This window comes from Ranitomeya imitator, chromosome 3 (genome assembly GCF_032444005.1).
Source record: "Ranitomeya imitator isolate aRanImi1 chromosome 3, aRanImi1.pri, whole genome shotgun sequence".
NCBI classification, from domain to species: Eukaryota; Metazoa; Chordata; class Amphibia; order Anura; family Dendrobatidae; genus Ranitomeya; species Ranitomeya imitator.
This window is the reverse complement of record NC_091284.1, coordinates 698,383,285-698,406,797: the sequence shown is the minus strand read 5'-3', so window position 1 is coordinate 698,406,797 and position 23,513 is coordinate 698,383,285. Positions and strand designations below refer to the sequence as shown.

General features: G+C 45.4%; 1 protein-coding gene across 4 annotated transcripts in view; it reads right to left on the bottom strand.

Moving 5' to 3' along the window:
- The window catches only part of KIF5A (kinesin family member 5A), a 228,895-nt gene that overhangs the window by 71,288 nt on the left and 134,094 nt on the right, over positions 1 to 23,513 (bottom strand). For all 4 annotated transcript variants that reach the window (XM_069758567.1, XM_069758565.1, XM_069758568.1 and 1 more), the window contains exon 18: positions 2,604 to 2,668. In XM_069758567.1, the coding sequence (XP_069614668.1) occupies positions 2,604 to 2,668 (65 nt within the window). The remainder of the gene's footprint in view (positions 1 to 2,603; positions 2,669 to 23,513) is intronic.

The window sequence follows — 23,513 nt, the reverse complement described above, 5'->3', positions numbered from 1 at the left end:
CTCCGGGGTTTTGCAGCAAAGAGCAGCGCTGCATTAGCAGAGCTCCTTGCTGCAAAATATTTTAACCCCTTCAGATGGATTTACATCGTTGGGCGTTACAGATCTGCGGAAGGTATGGATATTGTTGGTTTATTTTTATTTTTTTTGTTACAGATCGAGGGTCTTCAGTGATTGGATTGAGCGTAGAATAAATTATTACAACAACCTTTGTTTTTATTTCATTAAAATAATTTTTAATGTGTTTGTGTTTTTTTTAACCCTTTACTAGTATTGGATTAATAATGGATAGGTGTCATAATTGACGCCTCTCCATTATTAATTTGGCTTAATGTCACCTTACAATAGCAAGGTGGCATTAACCCTTTATTACCCCATATCCCACCGCTAAACGGGAATGGGAAGAGAGTGGCCAAGTGCCAAAATAGGCGCATCTTCCAGATGTGCCTTTTCTGGGGTGGCTGGGGGCAGGTGTTTTTAGCCAGGGGGGGGGGGGGCAATAACCGTGGACCCTCTCCAGGCTATTAATATCTGCCCTCAGTCACTGGCTTTACTACTCTGGCAGAGAAAATTGCGCGGGAGCCCACGCCAATTTTTTCCGCCATTTAACCCTTTAGTTTAATAGCTAGAACGGCCAAATTTTGCATATACACACTACTAACAGTAGTGTGGAATATGCAAAAAAAAAGGTGATATGACATGGTTTACTGTATGTAAACCATGTCTCATATCATGTCGGGTTTAGGAAGGAGATAGCAAAAGCCGGTAATTGAATTACCGGCTTTAAAGCTATCTAGCGCTGTATGAAGTAACAATATATATACATATATGTGTCTCACTGACATATATATATATATATACATATATATATATATATATATATATATACCTATTCTATGTGTACACATTTATTCTACCTATTCTAATTTCTAATGTAAGCTGTCAGTGTGATTTTACTGTACACCGCACTGAATTGTCGGCTTTTCTCTCTAACAGCGCTGTGTATTTCTCGCAAGTCACACTGCTGGTCCGTGTGTAATCCGTATTTTTGGAGCTTCCATAGACTTTCATTGGCGTTTTTTTTGCACAATACGGTGACAAACGCAGCATGCTGCGATTTTCTACGGCCGTAGAAAGCCGTATAATACGGATCAGTAAAATACGGCAGATAGGAGCAGGGGAATAGAGAATAATTGTGCCGTTTGTTTGGCGAGTTTTACGGACGTATTTTCTGCACTCTTACGTCCGTAAAACTCGCTAGTGTGACTCCAGTCTTATGGTCTTTTCCAAGAGGGATTTGCTAACAAGGGGTAAAAATGTATAGCAACCTAAAGAAACGTTCTGTAAAGAATCATGTGAGCAGCGTGGCATTAATCCCTTCATACCATAGTATTGTAGGATATAGTATAAGTGATCCGGCGATCAAAGGTTCAAAATCCACTAAGAGGACTAAAAGTAAAAAGTAAAAAAGAAAAAACAACAACGTAACAATTGAAGTCACCCTTTATTTTTCCCCACTAAAAATAAAGCAATTTAAAAATAATACACTTTTGTGATATTGCTGTGTTCGTAAAAGTCCGATCTAACAAAACATAAAGAGAAGAAAATCAAAACGCCAGAATTGCGGTTATTTGGTCACTACACCTCCCTAAAGAATACAACCAAAAGTGATCAAAACGCAAGTAGCTGAAAATAGTATCAATGAAAACATCATTTCGCCCCACAAAAAAAAACAAAAAAAAAAAAAACCTCACTCAACTCCACAGATGTAGGTAAAAATATGACAGGTCTCAGAAAATGGTGAATGAAACAAGGTTCTGCATTTTTTTTTAACAGTTAATTAAAAAATATGGAAGTTTGGAACCGGATGATAATGGCAAAATTAATGGTGTTGTTCAAAAATACAACTCGTCCTACAAAAAGCAGGCCCTCATCTACTATATAATTGTCTAAGGGGTACTTCCGTCTGTCTGTCCCGGATATTCATTGGTCGCGGCCTCTGTCTGTCACGGAAATCCAACTCGCTGATTGGTCGTGGCAAAACAGACACGACCAATCAGCGACGGCCACAGTCCAGCGCCAAAATGGCCGGTGACCGGTCCATACAAGCGGCAGGTTCCGGTGGCAAGGATGGTATGTGAGAAGGACCTGCCATGACGTCACGGTCATGTGACCGCGACGTCATCACAGGTCCTGCGAGAAGGACCTGCCATGACGTCACGGTCATGTGACCGCGACGTCATCACAGGTCCTGCGCCCATACCAACCCTGGGACCGGAAGCTGCCGCGTGCACCGCACACAGGGCCAGGACTTTAATGGGCTTTCAGAGGGTGAGTATATGTTTATTTTTTATTTTAAGTCTGTATACTACGTGGCTCTGTGCTGTATACTCCGTCGCTGTGCAATATACTACGTGGCTGGGCAATATACTACGTGGCTGGGCAATATACTACGTGGCTGGGCAATATACTACGTGGGCTGGGCAATATACTACGTGGACATGCATATTCTAGAATACCCGATGCGTTAGAATCGGGCCACCATCTAGTACATACATCAAATGGGCAATGTGAATAATAAAAAATATGTCACCAGATATACTGACCTTCACCTCGCTGGCCTCCACCGCATCCTGCTCTTTATCCTTCACTGCTACTTCTGTGACATTTTCTACCAAATAAAAGAGACAGGGGCTGATTGTACATCATGTTCAGTCACACTGATTAAGGCCAGAAGCGTCAGCTTATAATAAGAGCTGATAAAACCCTACCCACACATGGATGCACTTACCTCTGCACATAAGGCCTCTTTTACAGGTCCCTGTCTCCAGTACATGTGGTGACAGTTTTCACACATACCGGAGCACAAACACCGTGGGCAAAACACGTTGACATGTCTCTTTTTTACTGTCAGCATGGACGGCAAAACATCCCGCACACGTGCACACGGAGAACACGCATTGGCACCGGGGAAGAAGCGCTACAGTAAGCGCTGTTCCCTGGTGCTGAAGCTGGCTCTCATCATCCTCCCCTGACATGACACAGACTCCTTTAGGCTAGGTTCACATTGCATTAACAGCAGCCCATTCAACACATGCGTTAAACGGGCTGCATTAACGCAAGTGCCGACATGCCATCGCGCTAGCGCTAATAGAGTTAGATGATCTATCTGCGCTAGCGGTGACGGACCCGGAAACACTGCAGCCCGCGTCCCAGGGTCCGTCACTCAATGACGGCACATCGCTAGCACACGCCCATTTTGGGCGTGCGCTAGCGATGCGCCCGAAATAGAGATTAATGGCAGCGTTAACGGACTGTGTTACACCGCGTTATGCCGCGGTGTACCTCAGTCCGTCTAACGGACTGCTTGGACGTAATGTGAACCCAGCCTTAATATTATAAATGAAACCATACTTACTGCAACACCTAATTCCCCGATGCCCTCAATCTCCTGTAATAAAAGTAAAATAATAACCATCGAGGCCAGCTGAACTGCAGTGACCTCCCGACCGTGGGAAAATGCCAGTGATGATGTCACCGCTGGTGAATGGTGCCACACTCTCAGCAGCTCATTCACCAGTGGTTTTCAGATGGGACAGTCGCATCTTGGCATTGTCTAAGTTGAAAACTATTTAGCAGGCGATGGGACACAACGACGGACAGCTATGGTATATTGTTGGTTTATTATTTTACTTTTATTACAGGAGATCGAGGGAGTCGGGGAATTAGGTGTTACAATAAGTATGGTTTAATTTAGAACATTAGTCTGTGTCATTTTTTCAAATAAAGGATTTTATTCTGGACATGTCTTTATTTACAAACAATACAACTATAGGATTAGTAATGCATGGGTGTCTTATAGACGCCTCTCCATTACTAAGCCGTGAGCTTGATGTCACCTAAAAGGTGACATCAATCCCACAGTTATTTCCCCACTTGCCACAGCTACAGGGCAAGTGGGAAAAACCGGGCAAAGCGCCAGAAAAGGGCATCTAATAGTGTGCCTTTTCTGGGCAGCTGTGGGCTGCTGTTTTTAGGCTGGGGGCCTATATCAATGGCCCCTTACCAGCCTGAAAATAGCAGCCTACAGCTGTGAGCTTTAGCAAGGCTAATTGTCAAAAATGGGGGGACCCCACGTCGGGTTTTTAAAATTTATTTAAATAATTTAAAAAAACAGCGTGGGGACCCCTCTATTCTTGATAACCAACCTTGCAGAAGCTGACAGCTGAGAGATGCAGCCCCCAGCTGTGAGTTTTGTCTGGTTGGTTCAAGAAAATAGAGGGGAACCCACGTCAAGTTTTTCATTCATTTATTTCTTTAGATCGCAGCCGGCAGCTGTGGAATACCCCGATCATCTGCTCCTGCTGTCACTGATATTAGCGGCAGCAGGTGTGGGATGATGGGGATAAGAGTACCAAAAGCCCCCACCTGCTGTCATTATTTGGACTTTAATATAACGCTCATCATTCTCCTCTGCTCGTCGGCAGAGCAAGGGAGAATGATGAGAGCCGGTTTCAGCACCAGCCGCTGGGGAACTGCGCTTACTGTAGCGCTTCTTCCCGGGTGGCCGTCCATGTGCTACTGATGCGGCACATGTTTGGAATACGGTTGCCATACGTGTGCTGCACGTAGTACACACACAGACGTGGATATCTCCGGTACTGGTTTTTTTTTCCGGTACCGGAAATAAATGGACTAGTGAAACCGGCGTAACACAGAGGGACATTGTCGGCTTACCCAATGTAAATGAATACTACTCCCAACGGCCTTGATTCATCACAGTGTTTTCCCCACATTTCTAAGGCTACTTTCTCACTAGCGTTATCTGCAATCCGTCACAATGCGTCGTTTTGCAGAAAAAAACGCATCCTGCAAAAGTGCTTGCAGGATGCGTTTTTTCCCCATAGACTTGTATTGACGACGCATTGCGACGGATTGCCACACGTCGCATCCGTCGTGCAACGGATGCGTCTTGCTTTGGCGGACCGTCGGGAGCAAAAAACACTACATGTAACGTTTTTTGCTCCTGACGGACCACTTTTTCCGACCGCGCATGCGCGGCCGGAACTCCGCCCCCACCTCCCCGCACCTCACAATGGGGCAGCGGATGCGCCGGAGAAATGCATCCGCTGCCTCCGTTGTGCAGTGCGTTAAACGCTAGCGTCGGAATCTCTGCCCGACGCATTGCGACGGGGAGATTCCGACGCTAGTGTGAAAGTAGCCTAAGACACTTTGAAAAGTAGCAAAATTTATGCACAACTCATAGTTGCATCAAAACATTGTGTCTTTTGGCATTTTCATGCCATTTACAGTCAGATCTGCCAAAGTGACAAATTCTTCAAGAGTTAAGCCACCTGCATGTCAGAAATGTACTCCAGTCCTTGACAGGAGTAACATTTCTGGTGATGCACACGGTGGTGTGTGTCGGTGATAAGATACACCTTATTAAGTGGCACGTGCCACCTTCATTAAGACAGGAGGCTACAAAACCAGTCTTAGGGTATGTGTCCACGGGCAGGATTACATCCTGATTAGCTGCGGATTGAACGCTGTGTACAACCGCAGCGTCCAGATGTTACAGCATAGTGGAGGGGATTTTATGAAATCCCGTCTCCACTCTGCGTGCGAACAAGCAGCGGCCCTGCGTTTACGGACCTGAGGCACGTCTTTTTAGATTGCAGCATGTCTGTTTACCTTGCGGCGATGCTCCGTCGCCGCAAGGTAAATCACAGGGCCCTATGAATGGGGTGCGGAGATTCCGGATGTGTGCAATGAACACATCCGGAATCACCGCGCATACAGAAGCAGGCGGCGCTTTGGGCGGAGCGAGTTTTCCGCTCCGTCCAAAGCGCCATCATTACGGACGGTGGACACATACACTTAAGGTACCGTCACACTCAGCGACAATGCAGCGATATAGACAACGAGCCGGTCGCTGTAGAGACGTCAAACACGGCAACTCCAGAGCGATGCAGGAGCGATCCAGTGACGTAACGGCGGCTCACTTATCGTTGTAGCTGGTTGTTAGCTCCATGTAAAACATTGCTGGCATCGTTGCTTTTGCTATCAAACACGACGATACACGCCGACCTGACGATGAAATAAAGTTCTGGACTTCTAGCTCCGACCAGTGATGGCACAGCGGGATCCAGATCGCTGCTGTGTGTCAAACACGAGATCGCTATCCAGGACGCTGCAATGTCACGGATTGTTGTCGTTCTCGTTGTAAAGTTGCTGAGTGTGACGGTACCTTTAATGAACTGGGCTTAACGTTTCAAAAGATGGAAACTAGTGATAATAATGATACCTTATAGATAAAGCATGGGAGCGAAGTGAGTCATTTCTCTCTTATGCAAGTCATTTGAAAATAGCGCGGTCTGCTGAGTGCTGCCGGCGAAATAGGGTTCCGCGGGTATAATGCTTTATTGTTAATCACACTACACGTGTCAGAGCCAATCAGGCTCCCTCATCAGGTGTATAATTAAATAGGATGTTCCTATTGACCTTTATTTTGGGCATCAGCTATATAACAGCACACTCATCTCACTGTACTGATCGTTTTTGCAGCCACATGTGGCTAGTTTACCATCTTATATACAGGATTCATCCCATCGAATTATGGAATTTAATCAGCTAGTTCTTCCGTCTGAATTTTCCTTTTTCACTTTAGATATTAGCTCCTTCAATTCAAACAAACACGATTTGAGTATTAAAGCAGTGGAATATTACTTCAACCAAGACAAATCAATGCCTACCAATCAGGGGGATTTCCTATTGCAGAGCATATCTTTTGTTTTAGAGCGCAATCTGTTCTGCTTTGAGGGTCTGTCCTATCGGCCGTGGGGGCTGTGCTATGGCTACTCGCTTCGCACGGAGTTATGCCAATCTCTTCATAGGACGATTCGAATCTCTACACCTCCAAAAGGTTCTATCTCATTAGTAAAAGAATGGTATCCCTGGGGGGGCGTGGCCTGAGTGTCCATGTGAGCGGACGTGCGGCAGAGAGCTCACGCTGCTGTGCTTAATAAAATCCTGTATAGCCGCCGCTGAACGGCTCCAGGGGAGGCTTACCGGCTGCGGGGTGACCCAGAGAGCTCGGCGGTGCTGAGCGGCAGCTCCGTGAACGGAGAGAATGACCAGGAGAAGGCAGAAAGACGCGGGAGCCGGGGATGCAGGCGCAAGCCAAGATGGCGCCGATGCAAGCTAGAAGGCGGATAAAGAGAACGCCGCATGTAAGAAACGCATGGAGGTGGCGGCAAAGCTCCAGCAGTTTGTAAGAGTGGAGGCTGCAGAGGAGGAAACCGGAGCTGATACAGAGGAGGAGGAAGAGGAAGAGAACCCAGCAGGAGAGCATGAGGTACAACAGGGGGGAAAGGAGAGCAATATGGCGGTGGCAGTAGGGGGACCTAAGGATACGGCGCCAGAAGCTGAGCCTACCCTAAGAGACGTTTTTGCGTTGGTTTCTTCATGTAAACAGTCTCTGACCCTACAGATACAGGAGGTTAAGGGGGACACAGCCCAGATAAACGCAGCCATGCAGAAGATTGACAAACGTGTGGGGGAGGTAGAGGAGAGAGTGAGCACTGCAGAAGATCATATAGTGCAGCTGCAAAAAGCTGAGAAGAAGTTCACTCAAGCAATAGCTGAATTGGCGGCAAAAAATGAGGATCTTGAGAATAGGTCCAGAAGAAATAATATACGCATAGTGGGCATCCCTGAAAAAGCTGAAGAGAGGAATCCAACTGAGTATATTGAAAAATGGCTGTTATAGACTTTTGGAGATACGGCGCTGACAAAAGTGTTCGCGGTAGAGAGAGCGCATAGGGTCCCACCGAAACCACCTGTCCCTGGAGCGAACCCCCGTACCATGCTGGTCCTGGTTATGGGGGACTTTAACTACCCGGATATTAACTGGGAAACAGAAACCTGTGAAACCCATAAAGGCAACAGGTTTCTGCTAATAACCAAGAAAAATTATCTTTCACAATTGGTGCAGAATCCAACCAGAGGAGCAGCAATTTTAGACCTAATACTATCTAATAGACCTGACAGAATAACAAATCTGCAGGTGGTTGGGCATCTAGGAAATAGCGACCACAATATTGTACAGTTTCACCTGTCTTTCACTAGGGGGACTTGTCAGGGAGTCACAAAAACACTGAACTTTAGGAAGGCAAAGTTTGACCAGCTTAGAGATGCCCTTAATCTGGTAGACTGGGAAATATCCTCAGAAATAAGAATACAGATAATAAATGGGAAATGTTTAAGAACATCCTAAATAGGCAGTGTAAGCGGTTTATACCTTGTGGGAATAAAAGAACTAGAAATAGGAAAAACCCAATGTGGCTAAACAAAGAAGTAAGACAGGCAATTAACAGTAAAAAGAAAGCATTTGCACTACTAAAGCAGGATGGCACCATTGAAGCTCTAAAAAACTATAGGGAGAAAAATACTTTATCTAAAAAACTAATTAAAGCTGCCAAAAAGGAAACAGAGAAGCACATTGCTAAGGAGAGTAAAACTAATCCCAAACTGTTCTTCAACTATATCAATAGTAAAAGAATAAAAACTGAAAATGTAGGCCCCTTAAAAAATAGCGAGGAAAGAATGGTTGTAGATGACGAGGAAAAAGCTAACATATTAAACACCTTCTTCTCCACGGTATTCACGGTGGAAAATGAAATGCTAGGTGAAATCCCAAGAAACAATGAAAACCCTATATTAACCCCTTCATGACAGGGGGATTTTTCGTTTTTCCATGTTCGTTTTTCGCTCCCCTCCTTCCCAGAGCCATAACTTTTTTATTTTTCCGTCAATTTGGCCATGTGAGGGCTTATTTTTTGCGGGACGAGTTGTACTTTTGAACGACATCATTGGTTTTAGCATGTCGTGTTCTAGAAAACGGGAAAAAAATTCCAAGTGCGGTGAAATTGCAAAAATAGTGCAATCCCACATTGGTTTTTTGTTTGGCTTTTTTGCTAGGTTCACTAAATGCTAAAAATGACCTGCCATTATGATTCTCCAGGTCATTACGAGTTCATAGACACCAAACATGACTAGGTTATTTTTTATCTAAGTGGTGAAAAAAATTCCAAACTTTGCTAAAAAAAAAAAAAAAGTTGCGCCATTTTCCGATACTCGTAGCGTCTCCATTTTTCATCATCTGGGGTCGGCTGAGGGCTTATTTTTTGCGTGCCGAGATGACGTTTTTAATGATAGCATTTCGGTGCAGATACGTTCTTTTGATCGCCCGTTATTGCATTTTAATGCAATGTCGCGGCGACCAAAAAAACGTAATTCTGGCGTTTCGAATTTTTTTCCCGCTACGCTGTTTAGCGATCAGGTTAATACTTTTTTTTAATTGATAGATCGGGCGATTCTGAGCGCGGCGATACCAAATATGCGTAGATTTGATATTTTTTTTTATTGATTTATTTTGATTGGGGCGAAAGGAGGGTGATTTAAACTTTTATGTTTTTTTATTTTTTTCACATTTTTTAAAACTTTTTTTTAAAACTTTTGCCGTGCTTCAATAGCCTCCATGAGAGGCTAGAAGCAGGCATCTGCTACATAGCAGCGATCTGCTGATCGCTGCTATGTAGCAGAATTGCACGTGTGCTGTGAGCGCCGACCACAGGGTGGCGCTCACAGCGACGGGCAATCAGTAACCATAGAGGTCTCAAGGACCTCTATGGTTACCATTCACAAGCATCGCCGACCCCCGATCATGTGACGGGGGTCGGCGATGACGTCATTTCCGGCCGCCCGGCCGGAAGCGGTAGTTAAATGCCGCTGTCTGCGTTTGACAGCGGCATTTAACTAGTTAATAGGTGCGGGCAGATCGCGATTCTGCCCGCGCCTATTACGGGCACATGTCAGCTGTTCAAAACAGCTGACATGTCCCGGCTTTGGTGCGGGCTCACCGCGGAGCCCTGCATCAAAGCAGGGGAGCCGGCATCGGACGGTATAGTACGTCCGATGCCGGTAAGGGGTTAAGGGTCACCAATCTAACCCAAGAAGAGGTGCGAAACCGGCTAAATAAGATTAAAATAGATAAATCTCCGGGTCCGGATGGCATACACCCATGAGTACTAAGAGAACTAAGTAATGTAATAGATAAACCATTATTTCTTATTTTTAAGGGACTCTATAGCGACAGGGTCTGTTTCGCAGGACTGGCGCATAGCAAATGTGGTGCCAATTGTTGTGAATTCTGTGGCAGAGTTCACTCCTGTGGTCACAAGTGGTACTTCGGCTGATTCTCTCTGGGAGCTTCCGTTTGTGGAGGAAAGTGGTACTGCAGCTTCTGAGTTTCCTCCCTCAGGAGATCTGGTGAGGTCGTTAGCTGCTTCTCTACTTAACTCCACCTGATGCTTTGATCCATGCTTCCTGTCAATGTTCCAGTGTTGGACTTGTGTTTCTCTGGATCATTCCTGTGGCCTGCTGCTCTGCATAGCTAAGTGCTTCTTTGCTATTTGTTGCTATTTTTTCTGTCCAGCTTGTCTATTTGTTTTGCTGGAAGCTCTGGGACGCAAAGGGTGTACCTCCGTGCCGTTAGTTCGGTACGGAGGGTCTTTTTGCCCCCTTTGCGTGGTTTTCTTTAGGGTTTCGTGTAGACCGCAAAGTTATCTTTCCTATCCTCGTTCTGTCTAGAATATCGGGCCTCACTTTGCTGAATCTATTTCATCCCTACGTTTGTCTTTTCATCTTACTCACAGTCATTATATGTGGGGGGCTGCCTTTTCCTTTGGGGTATTTCTCTGAGGCAAGGTAGGCTTATTTTTCTATCTTCAGGCTAGTTAGTTTCTCAGGCTGTGCCGAGTTGCATAGGGAGCCTTAGGCGCAATCCACAGCTGCCTCTAGTTGTGTTTGGAGAGGATCAGGAATTGCGGTCTACAGAGTTTCCACGTCTCAGAGCTCGTTCTATTATTTTGGGTTATTGTCAGATCACTGTATGTGCTCTGATTACTATGTACATTGTGTTACTGAATTGCCTAGCATAACAGCCAATATTCAAAAAGGGCTCTAAAAGTGAACCTGGAAATTATAGGCCAGTAAGTCTAACCTCTATTGTTGGTAAAATATTTGAAGGGTTTCTAAGGGATGTTATTCTGGATTATCTCAATGAGAATAACTGTTTAACTCCATATCAGCATGGGTTTATGAGAAATCGCTCCTGTCAAACCAATCTAATCAGTTTTTATGAAGAGGTAAGCTATAGGCTGGACCACTAGAGTTGAGCGACCTTGACCTTTTTAGAGTCGAGCCGATTTCGCGAAACCCGACAATCTCAAAAGTCGGGTCGAGTGAAATCGGCCGATTATGACGTAAAGTCGGGATCGACCGAAACACGAAACCCAATGCAAGTCAATGGGGCAGCATAGTCGGCAGTGAGTGGGGGCCAGGAAAACACCTAGAGTGCCCATTTTAATGTCAAAACCATCCATTCTTCTTAATGAAGCTTGTCAAGCGTAATTTACCTTATAATAATTGGAAGGCATTTGAAATTGGGGGTCATTTGGCTAAAATTGTGGTGGGTAGGGCTGGTTCAAGTAATTAGTGGGCCCAGGAAATCTGGACCACGTCACGGCAGTGGAGCAGGGAGAGGTAAGTATTTCAACTTTGCAAGTGCTGTGAACCTGAGCAAGCAGGGGGGGCCCACTCGTTGGCATTGGCACTGGCACAGGGCCCCTCAAAGTACAGCGGTGTGTTTGCACGGCGGGGGCGCCTCCCACCGGCAGCAACACTTTTGCGTACTATGAGAGGCCCTGTGCCAGTGACGTCGCCAACTAGTATTCCTCCCCCCACCTGATGAAGGAACCTGCACTTTCATCTGCACCTTCCTCTTTGTCCCCGTGTAAGGTGGTATGGTATGCGGGAAGAGCAACCTGACTTTCAGCAGGGTCACAATGATGTTGTGTAGCGTGCACGGGGAATGTTGCGTTATGGGTCAATGTACCAGCAGACTCATCTATCACTGGCTGGGCAATGGGCAGGATGAGGAGGAAACACAGATATAGGCCCAAAGAATAAAGTTGGCTAAATGCAGTTCAAAATTGGTAACACAGGAATAACCAGGGGGCATTGCAGTGGAGGACAACTGGAATGAGAGGCTGACACAGAGAGTAGGCCCAAATCAGTAAGTAGTCGAAATGCAGTTCAAAATTGGCAACCGTAGTAAACAGGCGGCACAGCTTTGTTCAGTGGAGGAGAACAGCAAGGAGTGGCAGACACCGATAGTAGGCCCCAACCCAACTAGTAGGCCAAATGCAGTCTAACATTAACAACTACTTAACGAGAGCCTGAAAATGGAATTTCAGGACAGGAAACCAGGAGAACAGCAAGGAGTGGCAGACACCGATAGTAGGCCCCAAACCAACTAGTACGCCAAATGCAGTTGTTCCGTTTAACCACAATTTAATGAGAGCCTGAAGATAGAAGTTCAGGAAAGGCAACCTGGAGAACACCTTGGAGTGGAACACACCATCTCTCTACACCCCATACCCAATTTGTAGGCCTAATGCAGTGTAGTTTCCAACAACTACTAAACGAGAGCCGGAAGATCGAAGCTCAGGAAAGGCAACCTGGAGAACACCTTGGAGTGGAACACACCATCTCTCTACACCCCATACCCAATTTGTAGGCCTAATGCAGTGTAGTTTCCAAGAACTACTAAACGAGAGCCGGAAGATCGAAGCTCAGGAAAGGCAACCTGGAGAACACCTTGGAGTGGAACACACCATCTCTCTACACCCCATACCCAATTTGTAGGCCTAATGCAGCGTAGTTTCCAACAACTACTAAACGAGAGCATGAAGATCGAAGCATTGGCGAGGAAACCTGGGGAACACCTTGGAGTGGAACACACCATCTATCTACACCCCATACCCAATTTGTAGGCCTAATGCAGCGTAGTTTCCAACAACTACTAAACGAGAGCCGGAAGATCGAAGCTCAGGAAAGGCAATCTGGAGAACACCTTGGAGTGGAGAACACCATCTCTCTACACCCCATACCCAATTTGTAGGCCTAATGCAGTGTAGTTTCCAAGAACTACTAAACGAGAGCCGGAAGATCGAAGCTCAGGAAAGGCAACCTGGAGAACACCTTGGAGTGGAAAACACCATCTCTCTACACCCCATACCCAATTTGTAGGCCTAATGCAGCGTAGTTTCCAACAACTACTAAACGAGAGCATGAAGATCGAAGCATTGGCGAGGAAACCTGGGGAACACCTTGGAGTGGAACACACCATCTCTCTACACCCCTGTTATGGCTGGCAATCAGGCAACACAGCGTGCAGTAATCAGCGCACATACAGAGATCTGGCAATAACCAAAAACAATAGGACGAGCTCTGAGACGTGGAATCTCTGTAGACTGCAGTACCTGATCTATCCTCACACAACTATAAGCAGCAGTGGATTGCGCCTATCAACTACCTATGCAACTCGGCACTGCCTGAGGAGCTGACTAGCCTGAAGATAGAAATACAAGCCTGACTTACCTCAGAGAAATACCCCAAAGGAATAGGCAGCCCCCCACATATAATGACTGTTAGCAAGATGAAAAGACAAACGTAGGAATGAAATAGATTCAGCAAAGTGAGGCCCGATATTCTAGACAGAGCGAGGATAGCAAAGAGAACTATGCAGTCTACAAAAAACCCTAAAACGAAAACCACGCAAAGGGGCAAAAAGACCCACCGTGCCGAACTAACAGCACGGCGGTGCACCCCTTTGCTTCTCAGAGCTTCCAGCAAAAGTTAATAGCAAGCTGGACAGAAAAAACAGAAAACAAACTAGAAGCACTTATCTAGCAGAGCAGCAGGCCCAAGGAAAGATGCAGTAGCTCAGATCCAACACTGGAACATTGACAAGGAGCAAGGAAGACAGACTCAGGTGGAGCTAAATAGCAAGGCAGCCAACGAGCTCACCAAAACACCTGAGGGAGGAAGCCCAGAGACTGCAATACCACTTGTGACCACAGAAGTGAACTCGGCCACAGAATTCACAACAGTACCCCCCCCTTGAGGAGGGGTCACCGAACCCTCACCAGAACCCCCAGGCCGACCAGGATGAGCCACATGAAAGGCACGAACAAGATCTGGGGCATGGACATCAGAGGCAAAAACCCAGGAATTATCTTCCTGAGCATAACCCTTCCATTTGACCAAATACTGGAGTTTCCGTCTAGAGACACGAGAATCCAAAATCTTCTCCACAATATACTCCAATTCCCCCTCCACCAAAACAGGGGCAGGAGGCTCCACAGATGGAACCATAGGTGCCACGTATCTCCTCAACAACGACCTATGGAATACATTATGTATGGAAAAGGAGTCTGGGAGGGTCAGACGAAAAGACACCGGATTGAGAATCTCAGAAATCCTATACGGACCAATAAAACGAGGTTTAAATTTAGGAGAGGAAACCTTCATAGGAATATGACGAGAAGATAACCAAACCAGATCCCCAACACGAAGTCGGGGTCCCACACGGCGTCTGCGATTAGCGAAAAGCTGAGCCTTCTCCTGGGACAAGGTCAAATTGTCCACTACCTGAGTCCAGATCTGCTGCAACCTGTCCACCACATAATCCACACCAGGACAGTCCGAAGACTCAACCTGTCCTGAAGAGAAACGAGGATGGAACCCAGAATTGCAGAAAAATGGAGAGACCAAGGTAGCCGAGCTGGCCCGATTATTAAGGGCGAACTCAGCCAACGGCAAAAATGACACCCAATCATCCTGGTCAGCGGAAACAAAACATCTCAGATATGTTTCCAAGGTCTGATTGGTTCGTTCGGTCTGGCCATTAGTCTGAGGATGGAAGGCCGAGGAAAAAGATAGGTCAATGCCCATCCTACCACAAAAGGCTCGCCAGAACCTCGAGACAAACTGGGAACCTCTGTCAGAAACAATATTCTCAGGAATGCCATGTAAACGAACCACATGCTGGAAGAACAAAGGCACCAAATCAGAGGAGGAAGGCAATTTAACCAAGGGCACCAGATGGACCATTTTAGAAAAGCGATCACAGACCACCCAAATGACCGACATTTTTTGAGAAACGGGAAGGTCAGAAATGAAATCCATCGAAATATGTGTCCAAGGCCTCTTCGGGACCGGCAAGGGCAAAAGCAACCCACTGGCACGTGAACAGCAGGGCTTAGCCCTAGCACAAATTCCACAGGACTGCACAAAAGCACGCACATCCCGTGACAGAGATGGCCACCAGAAGGATCTAGCAACCAACTCCCTGGTACCAAAGATTCCTGGATGACCGGCCAGCACCGAACAATGAAGTTCAGAGATAAATTTACTAGTCCACCTATCAGGGACGAACAGTTTCTCGGCCGGACAACGATCAGGTTTATTAGCCTGAAATTTCTGCAACACTCTCCGCAAATCAGGGGAGATGGCAGACACAATGACTCCTTCCTTGAGGATACTCGCCGGCTCAGATAACCCCGGAGAGTCGGGCACAAAACTCCTAGACAGAGCATCCGCCTTCACATTTTTAGAGCCCGGAAGGTATGAAATCACAAAATCAAAACGAGCAAAAAATAACGACCAACGGGCCTGTCTAGGATTCAAGCGCTTGGCAGACTCAAGATAAGTAAGGTTCTTATGATCAGTCAAAACCACCACGCGATGCTTAGCACCCTCAAGCCAATGACGCCACTCCTCGAATGCCCACTTCATGGCCAGCAACTCTCGGTTGCCCACATCATAATTACGCTCAGCAGCAGAAAATTTCCTGGAAAAGAAAGCACATGGTTTGAACACTGAGCAACCAGAACCTCTCTGTGACAAAACCGCCCCTGCACCAATCTCAGAAGCATCAACCTCGACCTGGAACGGAAGAGAAACATCAGGTTGACACAACACAGGGGCACAGCAAAAACGACGCTTCAACTCCTGAAAAGCTTCCACGGCAGCAGAAGACCAATTAACCAAATCAGCACCCTTCTTGGTCAAATCGGTCAATGGTCTGGCAATGCTAGAAAAATTACAGATGAAGCGACGATAAAAATTAGCAAAGCCCAGGAATTTCTGCAGACTTTTTAGAGATGTCGGCTGAGTCCAATCCTGGATGGCCTGAACCTTAACCGGATCCATCTCGATAGTAGAAGGGGAAAAGATGAACCCCAAAAATGAAACTTTCTGCACACCGAAGAGACACTTTGATCCCTTCACGAACAAGGAATTAGCACGCAGTACCTGGAAAACCATTCTGACTTGCTTCACATGAGACTCCCAATCATCTGAGAAGATCAAAATGTCATCCAAGTAAACAATCAAGAATTTATCCAGATACTCACGGAAAATGTCATGCATAAAAGACTGAAAAACAGATGGAGCATTGGCAAGTCCGAACGGCATCACCAGATACTCAAAATGACCCTCGGGCGTATTAAATGCCGTTTTCCATTCATCTCCCTGCCTGATTCTCACCAGATTATACGCACCACGAAGATCAATCTTAGTAAACCAACTAGCCCCCTTAATCCGAGCAAACAAGTCAGAAATCAATGGCAAGGGATACTGAAACTTAACAGTGATCTTATTAAGAAGGCGGTAATCAATACACGGTCTTAGCGAACCATCCTTCTTGGCTACAAAAAAGAACCCTGCTCCCAATGGTGACGACGATGGGCGAATATGTCCCTTCTCCAGGGACTCCTTCACATAACTGCGCATAGCGGTGTGTTCAGGTACGGACAAATTAAATAAACGACCCTTAGGGAATTTACTACCAGGAATCAAATCGATAGCACAATCACAATTCCTATGCGGAGGTAGGGCATCAGACTTGGACTCTTCAAATACATCCTGAAAGTCCGACAAGAACTCTGGGATGTCAGAAGGAATGGATGACGAAATAGACAAAAATGGAACATCACCATGTACTCCCTGACAACCCCAGCTGGTTACCGACATAGAGTTCCAATCCAATACTGGATTATGGGTTTGTAGCCATGGCAACCCCAACACGACCACATCATGCAAATTATGCAGTACCAAAAAGTGAATAACTTCCTGATGTGCAGGAGCCATGCACATGGTCAGCTGGGCCCAGTACTGAGGCTTATTCTTGGCCAAAGGTGTAGCATCAATTCCTCTCAACGGAATAGGACACCGCAAAGGCTCCAAGAAAAATCCACAACGTTTAGCATAATCCAAATCCATCAGATTCAGGGCAGCGCCTGAATCCACAAACGCCATGACAGAATATGATGACAAAGAGCACATTAAGGTAATGGACAAAAGGAATTTGGACTGTACAGTACCAATAACGGCAGAGCTATCGAACCGCCTAGTGCGTTTAGGACAATTAGAAATAGCATGAGTAGAATCACCACAATAAAAACACAGTCTGTTCAGACGTCTGTGTTCGTGCCGTTCTACTTTAGTCATAGTCCTGTCGCACTGCATAGGCTCAGGCTTACTCTCAGACAATACCGCCAGATGGTGCACAGATTTACGCTCGCGCAAGCGACGACCGATCTGAATGGCCAAGGACATAGACTCATTCAAACCAGCAGGCATAGGAAATCCCACCATTACATCCTTAAGAGCTTCAGAGAGACCCTTTCAAAACAAAGCCGCTAGTGCAGATTCATTCCACAGAGTGAGTACTGACCATTTCCTAAATTTCTGACAATATACTTCTACATCATCCTGACCCTGGCATAAAGCCAGCAGATTTTTCTCAGCTTGATCCACTGAATTAGGCTCATCGTAAAGCAATCCCAGCGCCTGGAAAAATGCATCAACATTACTCAATGCAGAATCTCCTGGTGCAAGAGAAAACGCCCAGTCCTGTGGGTCGCCGCGCAAAAAAGAAATAATAATCAAAACCTGTTGAATAGGATTACCAGAAGAATGAGGTTTCAAGGCCAAAAATAGCTTACAATTATTTCTGAAGCTCAAGAACTTAGTTCTGTCACCAAAAAACAAATCAGGAATCGGAATTCTTGGTTCTAGCATCGATTTCTGATCAATAGTATCTTGAATCTTTTGTACATTTACAACGAGATTATCAATTGAGGAGCACAGAGCCTGAATATCCATGTCCACAGCTGTGTCCTGAAGCACTCTAATGTCTAGGGGAAAAAAAAGACTGAAGACAGAGCTAAGGAAAAAAAATGATGTCAGGATTTCTTTTTTCCCTCTATTGGAAATCATTGGAGGGCTCCTTGTACTGTTATGGCTGGCAATCAGGCAACACAGCGTGCAGTAATCAGCGCACATACAAAGATCTGGCAATAACCAAAAACAATAGGACGAGCTCTGAGACGTGGAATCTCTGTAGACTGCAGTACCTGATCTATCCTCACACAACTATAAGCAGCAGTGGATTGCGCCTATCAACTACCTATGCAACTCGGCACTGCCTGAGGAGCTGACTAGCCTGAAGATAGAAATACAAGCCTGACTTACCTCAGAGAAATACCCCAAAGGAATAGGCAGCCCCCCACATATAATGACTGTTAGCAAGATGAAAAGACAAACGTAGGAATGAAATAGATTCAGCAAAGTGAGGCCCGATATTCTAGACAGAGCGAGGATAGCAAAGAGAACTATGCAGTCTACAAAAAACCCTAAAACGAAAACCACGCAAAGGGGCAAAAAGACCCACCGTGCCGAACTAACAGCACGGCGGTGCACCCCTTTGCTTCTCAGAGCTTCCAGCAAAAGTTAATAGCAAGCTGGACAGAAAAAACAGAAAACAAACTAGAAGCACTTATCTAGCAGAGCAGCAGGCCCAAGGAAAGATGCAGTAGCTCAGATCCAACACTGGAACATTGACAAGGAGCAAGGAAGACAGACTCAGGTGGAGCTAAATAGCAAGGCAGCCAACGAGCTCACCAAAACACCTGAGGGAGGAAGCCCAGAGACTGCAATACCACTTGTGACCACAGAAGTGAACTCGGCCACAGAATTCACAACACACCCCATACCCAATTTGTAGGCCTAATGCAGCGTAGTTTCCAACAACTACTAAACGAGAGCCGGAAGATCGAAGCTCAGGAAAGGCAACCTGGAGAACACCTTGGAGTGGAACACACCATCTCTCTACACCCCATACCCAATTTGTAGGCCTAATGCAGTGTAGTTTCCAACAACTACTAAACGAGAGCCGGAAGATCGAAGCTCAGGAAAGGCAACCTGGAGAACACCTTGGAGTGGAACACACCATCTCTCTACACCCCATACCCAATTTGTAGGCCTAATGCAGTGTAGTTTCCAACAACTACTAAACGAGAGCCGGAAGATCGAAGCTCAGGAAAGGCAACCTGGAGAACACCTTGGAGTGGAACACACCATCTCTCTACACCCCATACCCAATTTGTAGGCCTAATGCAGTGTAGTTTCCAACAACTACTAAACGAGAGCCGGAAGATCGAAGCTCAGGAAAGGCAACCTGGAGAACACGTTGGAGTGGAAAACACCATCTCTCTACACCCCATACCCAATTTGTAGGCCTAATGCAGCGTAGTTTCCAACAACTACTAAACGAGAGCATGAAGATCGAAGCATTGGCGAGGAAACCTGGGGAACACCTTGGAGTGGAACACACCATCTCTCTACACCCCATACCCAATTTGTAGGCCTAATGCAGTATAGTTTCCAAGAACTACTAAACGAGAGCCGGAAGATCGAAGCTCAGGAAAGGCAACCTGGAGAACACCTTGGAGTGGAACACACCATCTCTCTACACCCCATACCCAATTTGTAGGCCTAATGCAGTGTAGTTTCCAAGAACTACTAAACGAGAGCCGGAAGATCGAAGCTCAGGAAAGGCAACCTGGAGAACACCTTGGAGTGGAACACACCATCTCTCTACACCCCATACCCAATTTGTAGGCCTAATGCAGCGTAGTTTCCAACAACTACTAAACGAGAGCATGAAGATCGAAGCATTGGCGAGGAAACCTGGGGAACACCTTGGAGTGGAACACACCATCTCTCTACACCCCATACCCAATTTGTAGGCCTAATGCAGCGTAGTTTCCAACAACTACTAAACGAGAGCCGGAAGATCGAAGCTCAGGAAAGGCAACCTGGAGAACACCTTGGAGTGGAGAACACCATCTCTCTACACCCCATACCCAATTTGTAGGCCTAATGCAGTGTAGTTTCCAAGAACTACTAAACGAGAGCCGGAAGATCGAAGCTCAGGAAAGGCAACCTGGAGAACACCTTGGAGTGGAAAACACCATCTCTCTACACCCCATACCCAATTTGTAGGCCTAATGCAGCGTAGTTTACAACAACTACTAAACGAGAGCATGAAGATCGAAGCATTGGCGAGGAAACCCGGGGAACACCTTGGAGTGGAACACACCATCTCTCTACACCCCATACCCAATTTGTAGGCCTAATGCAGCGTAGTTTCCAACAACTACTAAACGAGAGCCGGAAGATCGAAGCTCAGGAAAGGCAACCTGGAGAACACCTTGGAGTGGAACACACCATCTCTCTACACCCCATACCCAATTTGTAGGCCTAATGCAGTGTAGTTTCCAACAACTACTAAACGAGAGCCGGAAGATCGAAGCTCAGGAAAGGCAACCTGGAGAACACCTTGGAGTGGAACACACCATCTCTCTACACCCCATACCCAATTTGTAGGCCTAATGCAGTGTAGTTTCCAACAACTACTAAACGAGAGCCGGAAGATCGAAGCTCAGGAAAGGCAACCTGGAGAACACCTTGGAGTGGAAAACACCATCTCTCTACACCCCATACCCAATTTGTAGGCCTAATGCAGCGTAGTTTCCAACAACTACTAAACGAGAGCATGAAGATCGAAGCATTGGCGAGGAAACCTGGGGAACACCTTGGAGTGGAACACACCATCTCTCTACACCCCATACCCAATTTGTAGGCCTAATGCAGTATAGTTTCCAAGAACTACTAAACGAGAGCCGGAAGATCGAAGCTCAGGAAAGGCAACCTGGAGAACACCTTGGAGTGGAACACACCATCTCTCTACACCCCATACCCAATTTGTAGGCCTAATGCAGTGTAGTTTCCAACAACTACTAAACGAGAGCCGGAAGATCGAAGCTCAGGAAAGGCAACCTGGAGAACACCTTGGAGTGGAACACACCATCTCTCTACACCCCATACCCAATTTGTAGGCCTAATGCAGTGTAGTTTCCAACAACTACTAAACGAGAGCCGGAAGATCGAAGCTCAGGAAAGGCAACCTGGGGAACACCTTGGAGTGGAACACACCATCTCTCTACACCCCATACCCAATTTGTAGGCCTAATGCAGTGTAGTTTCCAACAACTACTAAACGAGAGCCGGAAGATCGAAGCTCAGGAAAGGCAACCTGGGGAACACCTTGGAGTGTAACACACCATCTCCACCACTACCACTACCCTCATTACCAGCTGACAATGAACGCCCCCGGCCACGACCTCTTCCACCAGACTTCCTCATTGTTTTAAAAACGTAAACAAACTAACGGTATTTGTTGCTGTCACACAAATTACACGGTGAGCTATAACTTCAGTATGATTTAGCTACCCCTTTACAGGTGAGTGAGACCACAACGAAAATCAGGCACAATGTTACACACTCTGTTGTTGGTGGCAACAAATGAGAGAGATGCCACACACGCAGGACTGTCACTGAAGCACAAATGTAAATATTAATCTCCCACTGATTTGATTTTTTTTTTTTTCAGGGAGACTTTAGGAAAAAAAAATAATAGAATAAAATGATTTTTTCAGGAAGAATTTAGAAACCAAATAAAATAAAATGATTTTTTCAGGGAGAATTTATAAAACAAATAAAACAAAAAAAGGCTTTCTATGGCCCACTGAGTGAGAGATGACGCACACAGGAGTCAGGAGTGGCACACAAGCCCAGAGGCCAATATTTATCTCCCACTGATTGATGTAGTGATTTTTTCAGGTAGATTTTGGAACCCAAATCAAGCTAAAAAAATAATAGGCTTTCTATGGCCCACAATTGGAGAGAGAGAGAGAGATGGCACACCCAGGAGTCAAGACTGGCACACAAGCAGAAAGGGCAATATTAATCTCCCACTGATTTGTTTTTTTTTGTTTTTTTCAGGGAGACTTTAGGAAAAAAAATAATAGAATAAAATGATTTTTTCAGGAAGAATTTAGAAACCAAATAAAATAAAATGATTTTTTCAGGGAGAATTTAGAAAACAAATAAAACAAAAAAAGGCTTTCTATGGCCCACTGAGTGAGAGATGACGCACACAGGAGTCAGGAGTGGCACACAAGCCCAGAGGCCAATATTTATCTCCCACTGATTAATGTAGTGATTTTTTCAGGTAGATTTTGGAACCCAAATCAAGCTAAAAAAATAATAGGCTTTCTATGGCCCACAATTGGAGAGAGAGAGAGATGGCACACCCAGGAGTCAAGACTGGCACACAAGCAGAAAGGGCAATATTAATCTCCCACTGATTTGTTTTTTGTTTTTTTTTCAGGGAGACTTTAGGAAAAAAAATAATAGAATAAAATGATTTTTTCAGGAAGAATTTAGAAACCAAATAAAATAAAATGATTTTTTCAGGGAGAATTTAGAAAACAAATAAAACAAAAAAAGGCTTTCTATGGCCCACTGAGTGAGAGATGACGCACACAGGAGTCAGGAGTGGCACACAAGCCCAGAGGCCAATATTTATCTCCCACTGATTAATGTAGTGATTTTTTCAGGTAGATTTTGGAACCCAAATCAAGCTAAAAAAATAATAGGCTTTCTATGGCCCACAATTGGAGAGAGAGAGAGAGATGGCACACCCAGGAGTCAAGACTGGCACACAAGCAGAAAGGGCAATATTAATCTCCCACTGATTTGTTTTTTGTTTTTTTTTCAGGGAGACTTTAGGAAAAAAAATAATAGAATAAAATGATTTTTCAGGAAGAATTTAGAAACCAAATAAAATAAAATGATTTTTTCAGGGAGAATTTAGAAAACAAATAAAACAAAAAAAGGCTTTCTATGGCCCACTGAGTGAGAGATGACGCACACAGGAGTCAGGAGTGGCACACAAGCCCAGAGGCCAATATTTATCTCCCACTGATTGATGTAGTGATTTTTTCAGGTAGATTTTGGAACCCAAATCAAGCTAAAAAAATAATAGGCTTTCTATGGCCCACAATTGGAGAGAGAGAGATGGCACACCCAGGAGTCAAGACTGGCACACAAGCAGAAAGGGCAATATTAATCTCCCACTGATTTGTTTTTTTTTTTTTTTTCAGGGAGACTTTAGGAAAAAAAATAATAGAATAAAATGATTTTTTCAGGAAGAATTTAGAAACCAAATAAAATAAAATGATTTTTTCAGGGAGAATTTAGAAAACAAATAAAACAAAAAAAGGCTTTCTATGGCCCACTGAGTGAGAGATGACGCACACAGGAGTCAGGAGTGGCACACAAGCCCAGAGGCCAATATTTATCTCCCACTGATTGATGTAGTGATTTTTTCAGGTAGATTTTGGAACCCAAATCAA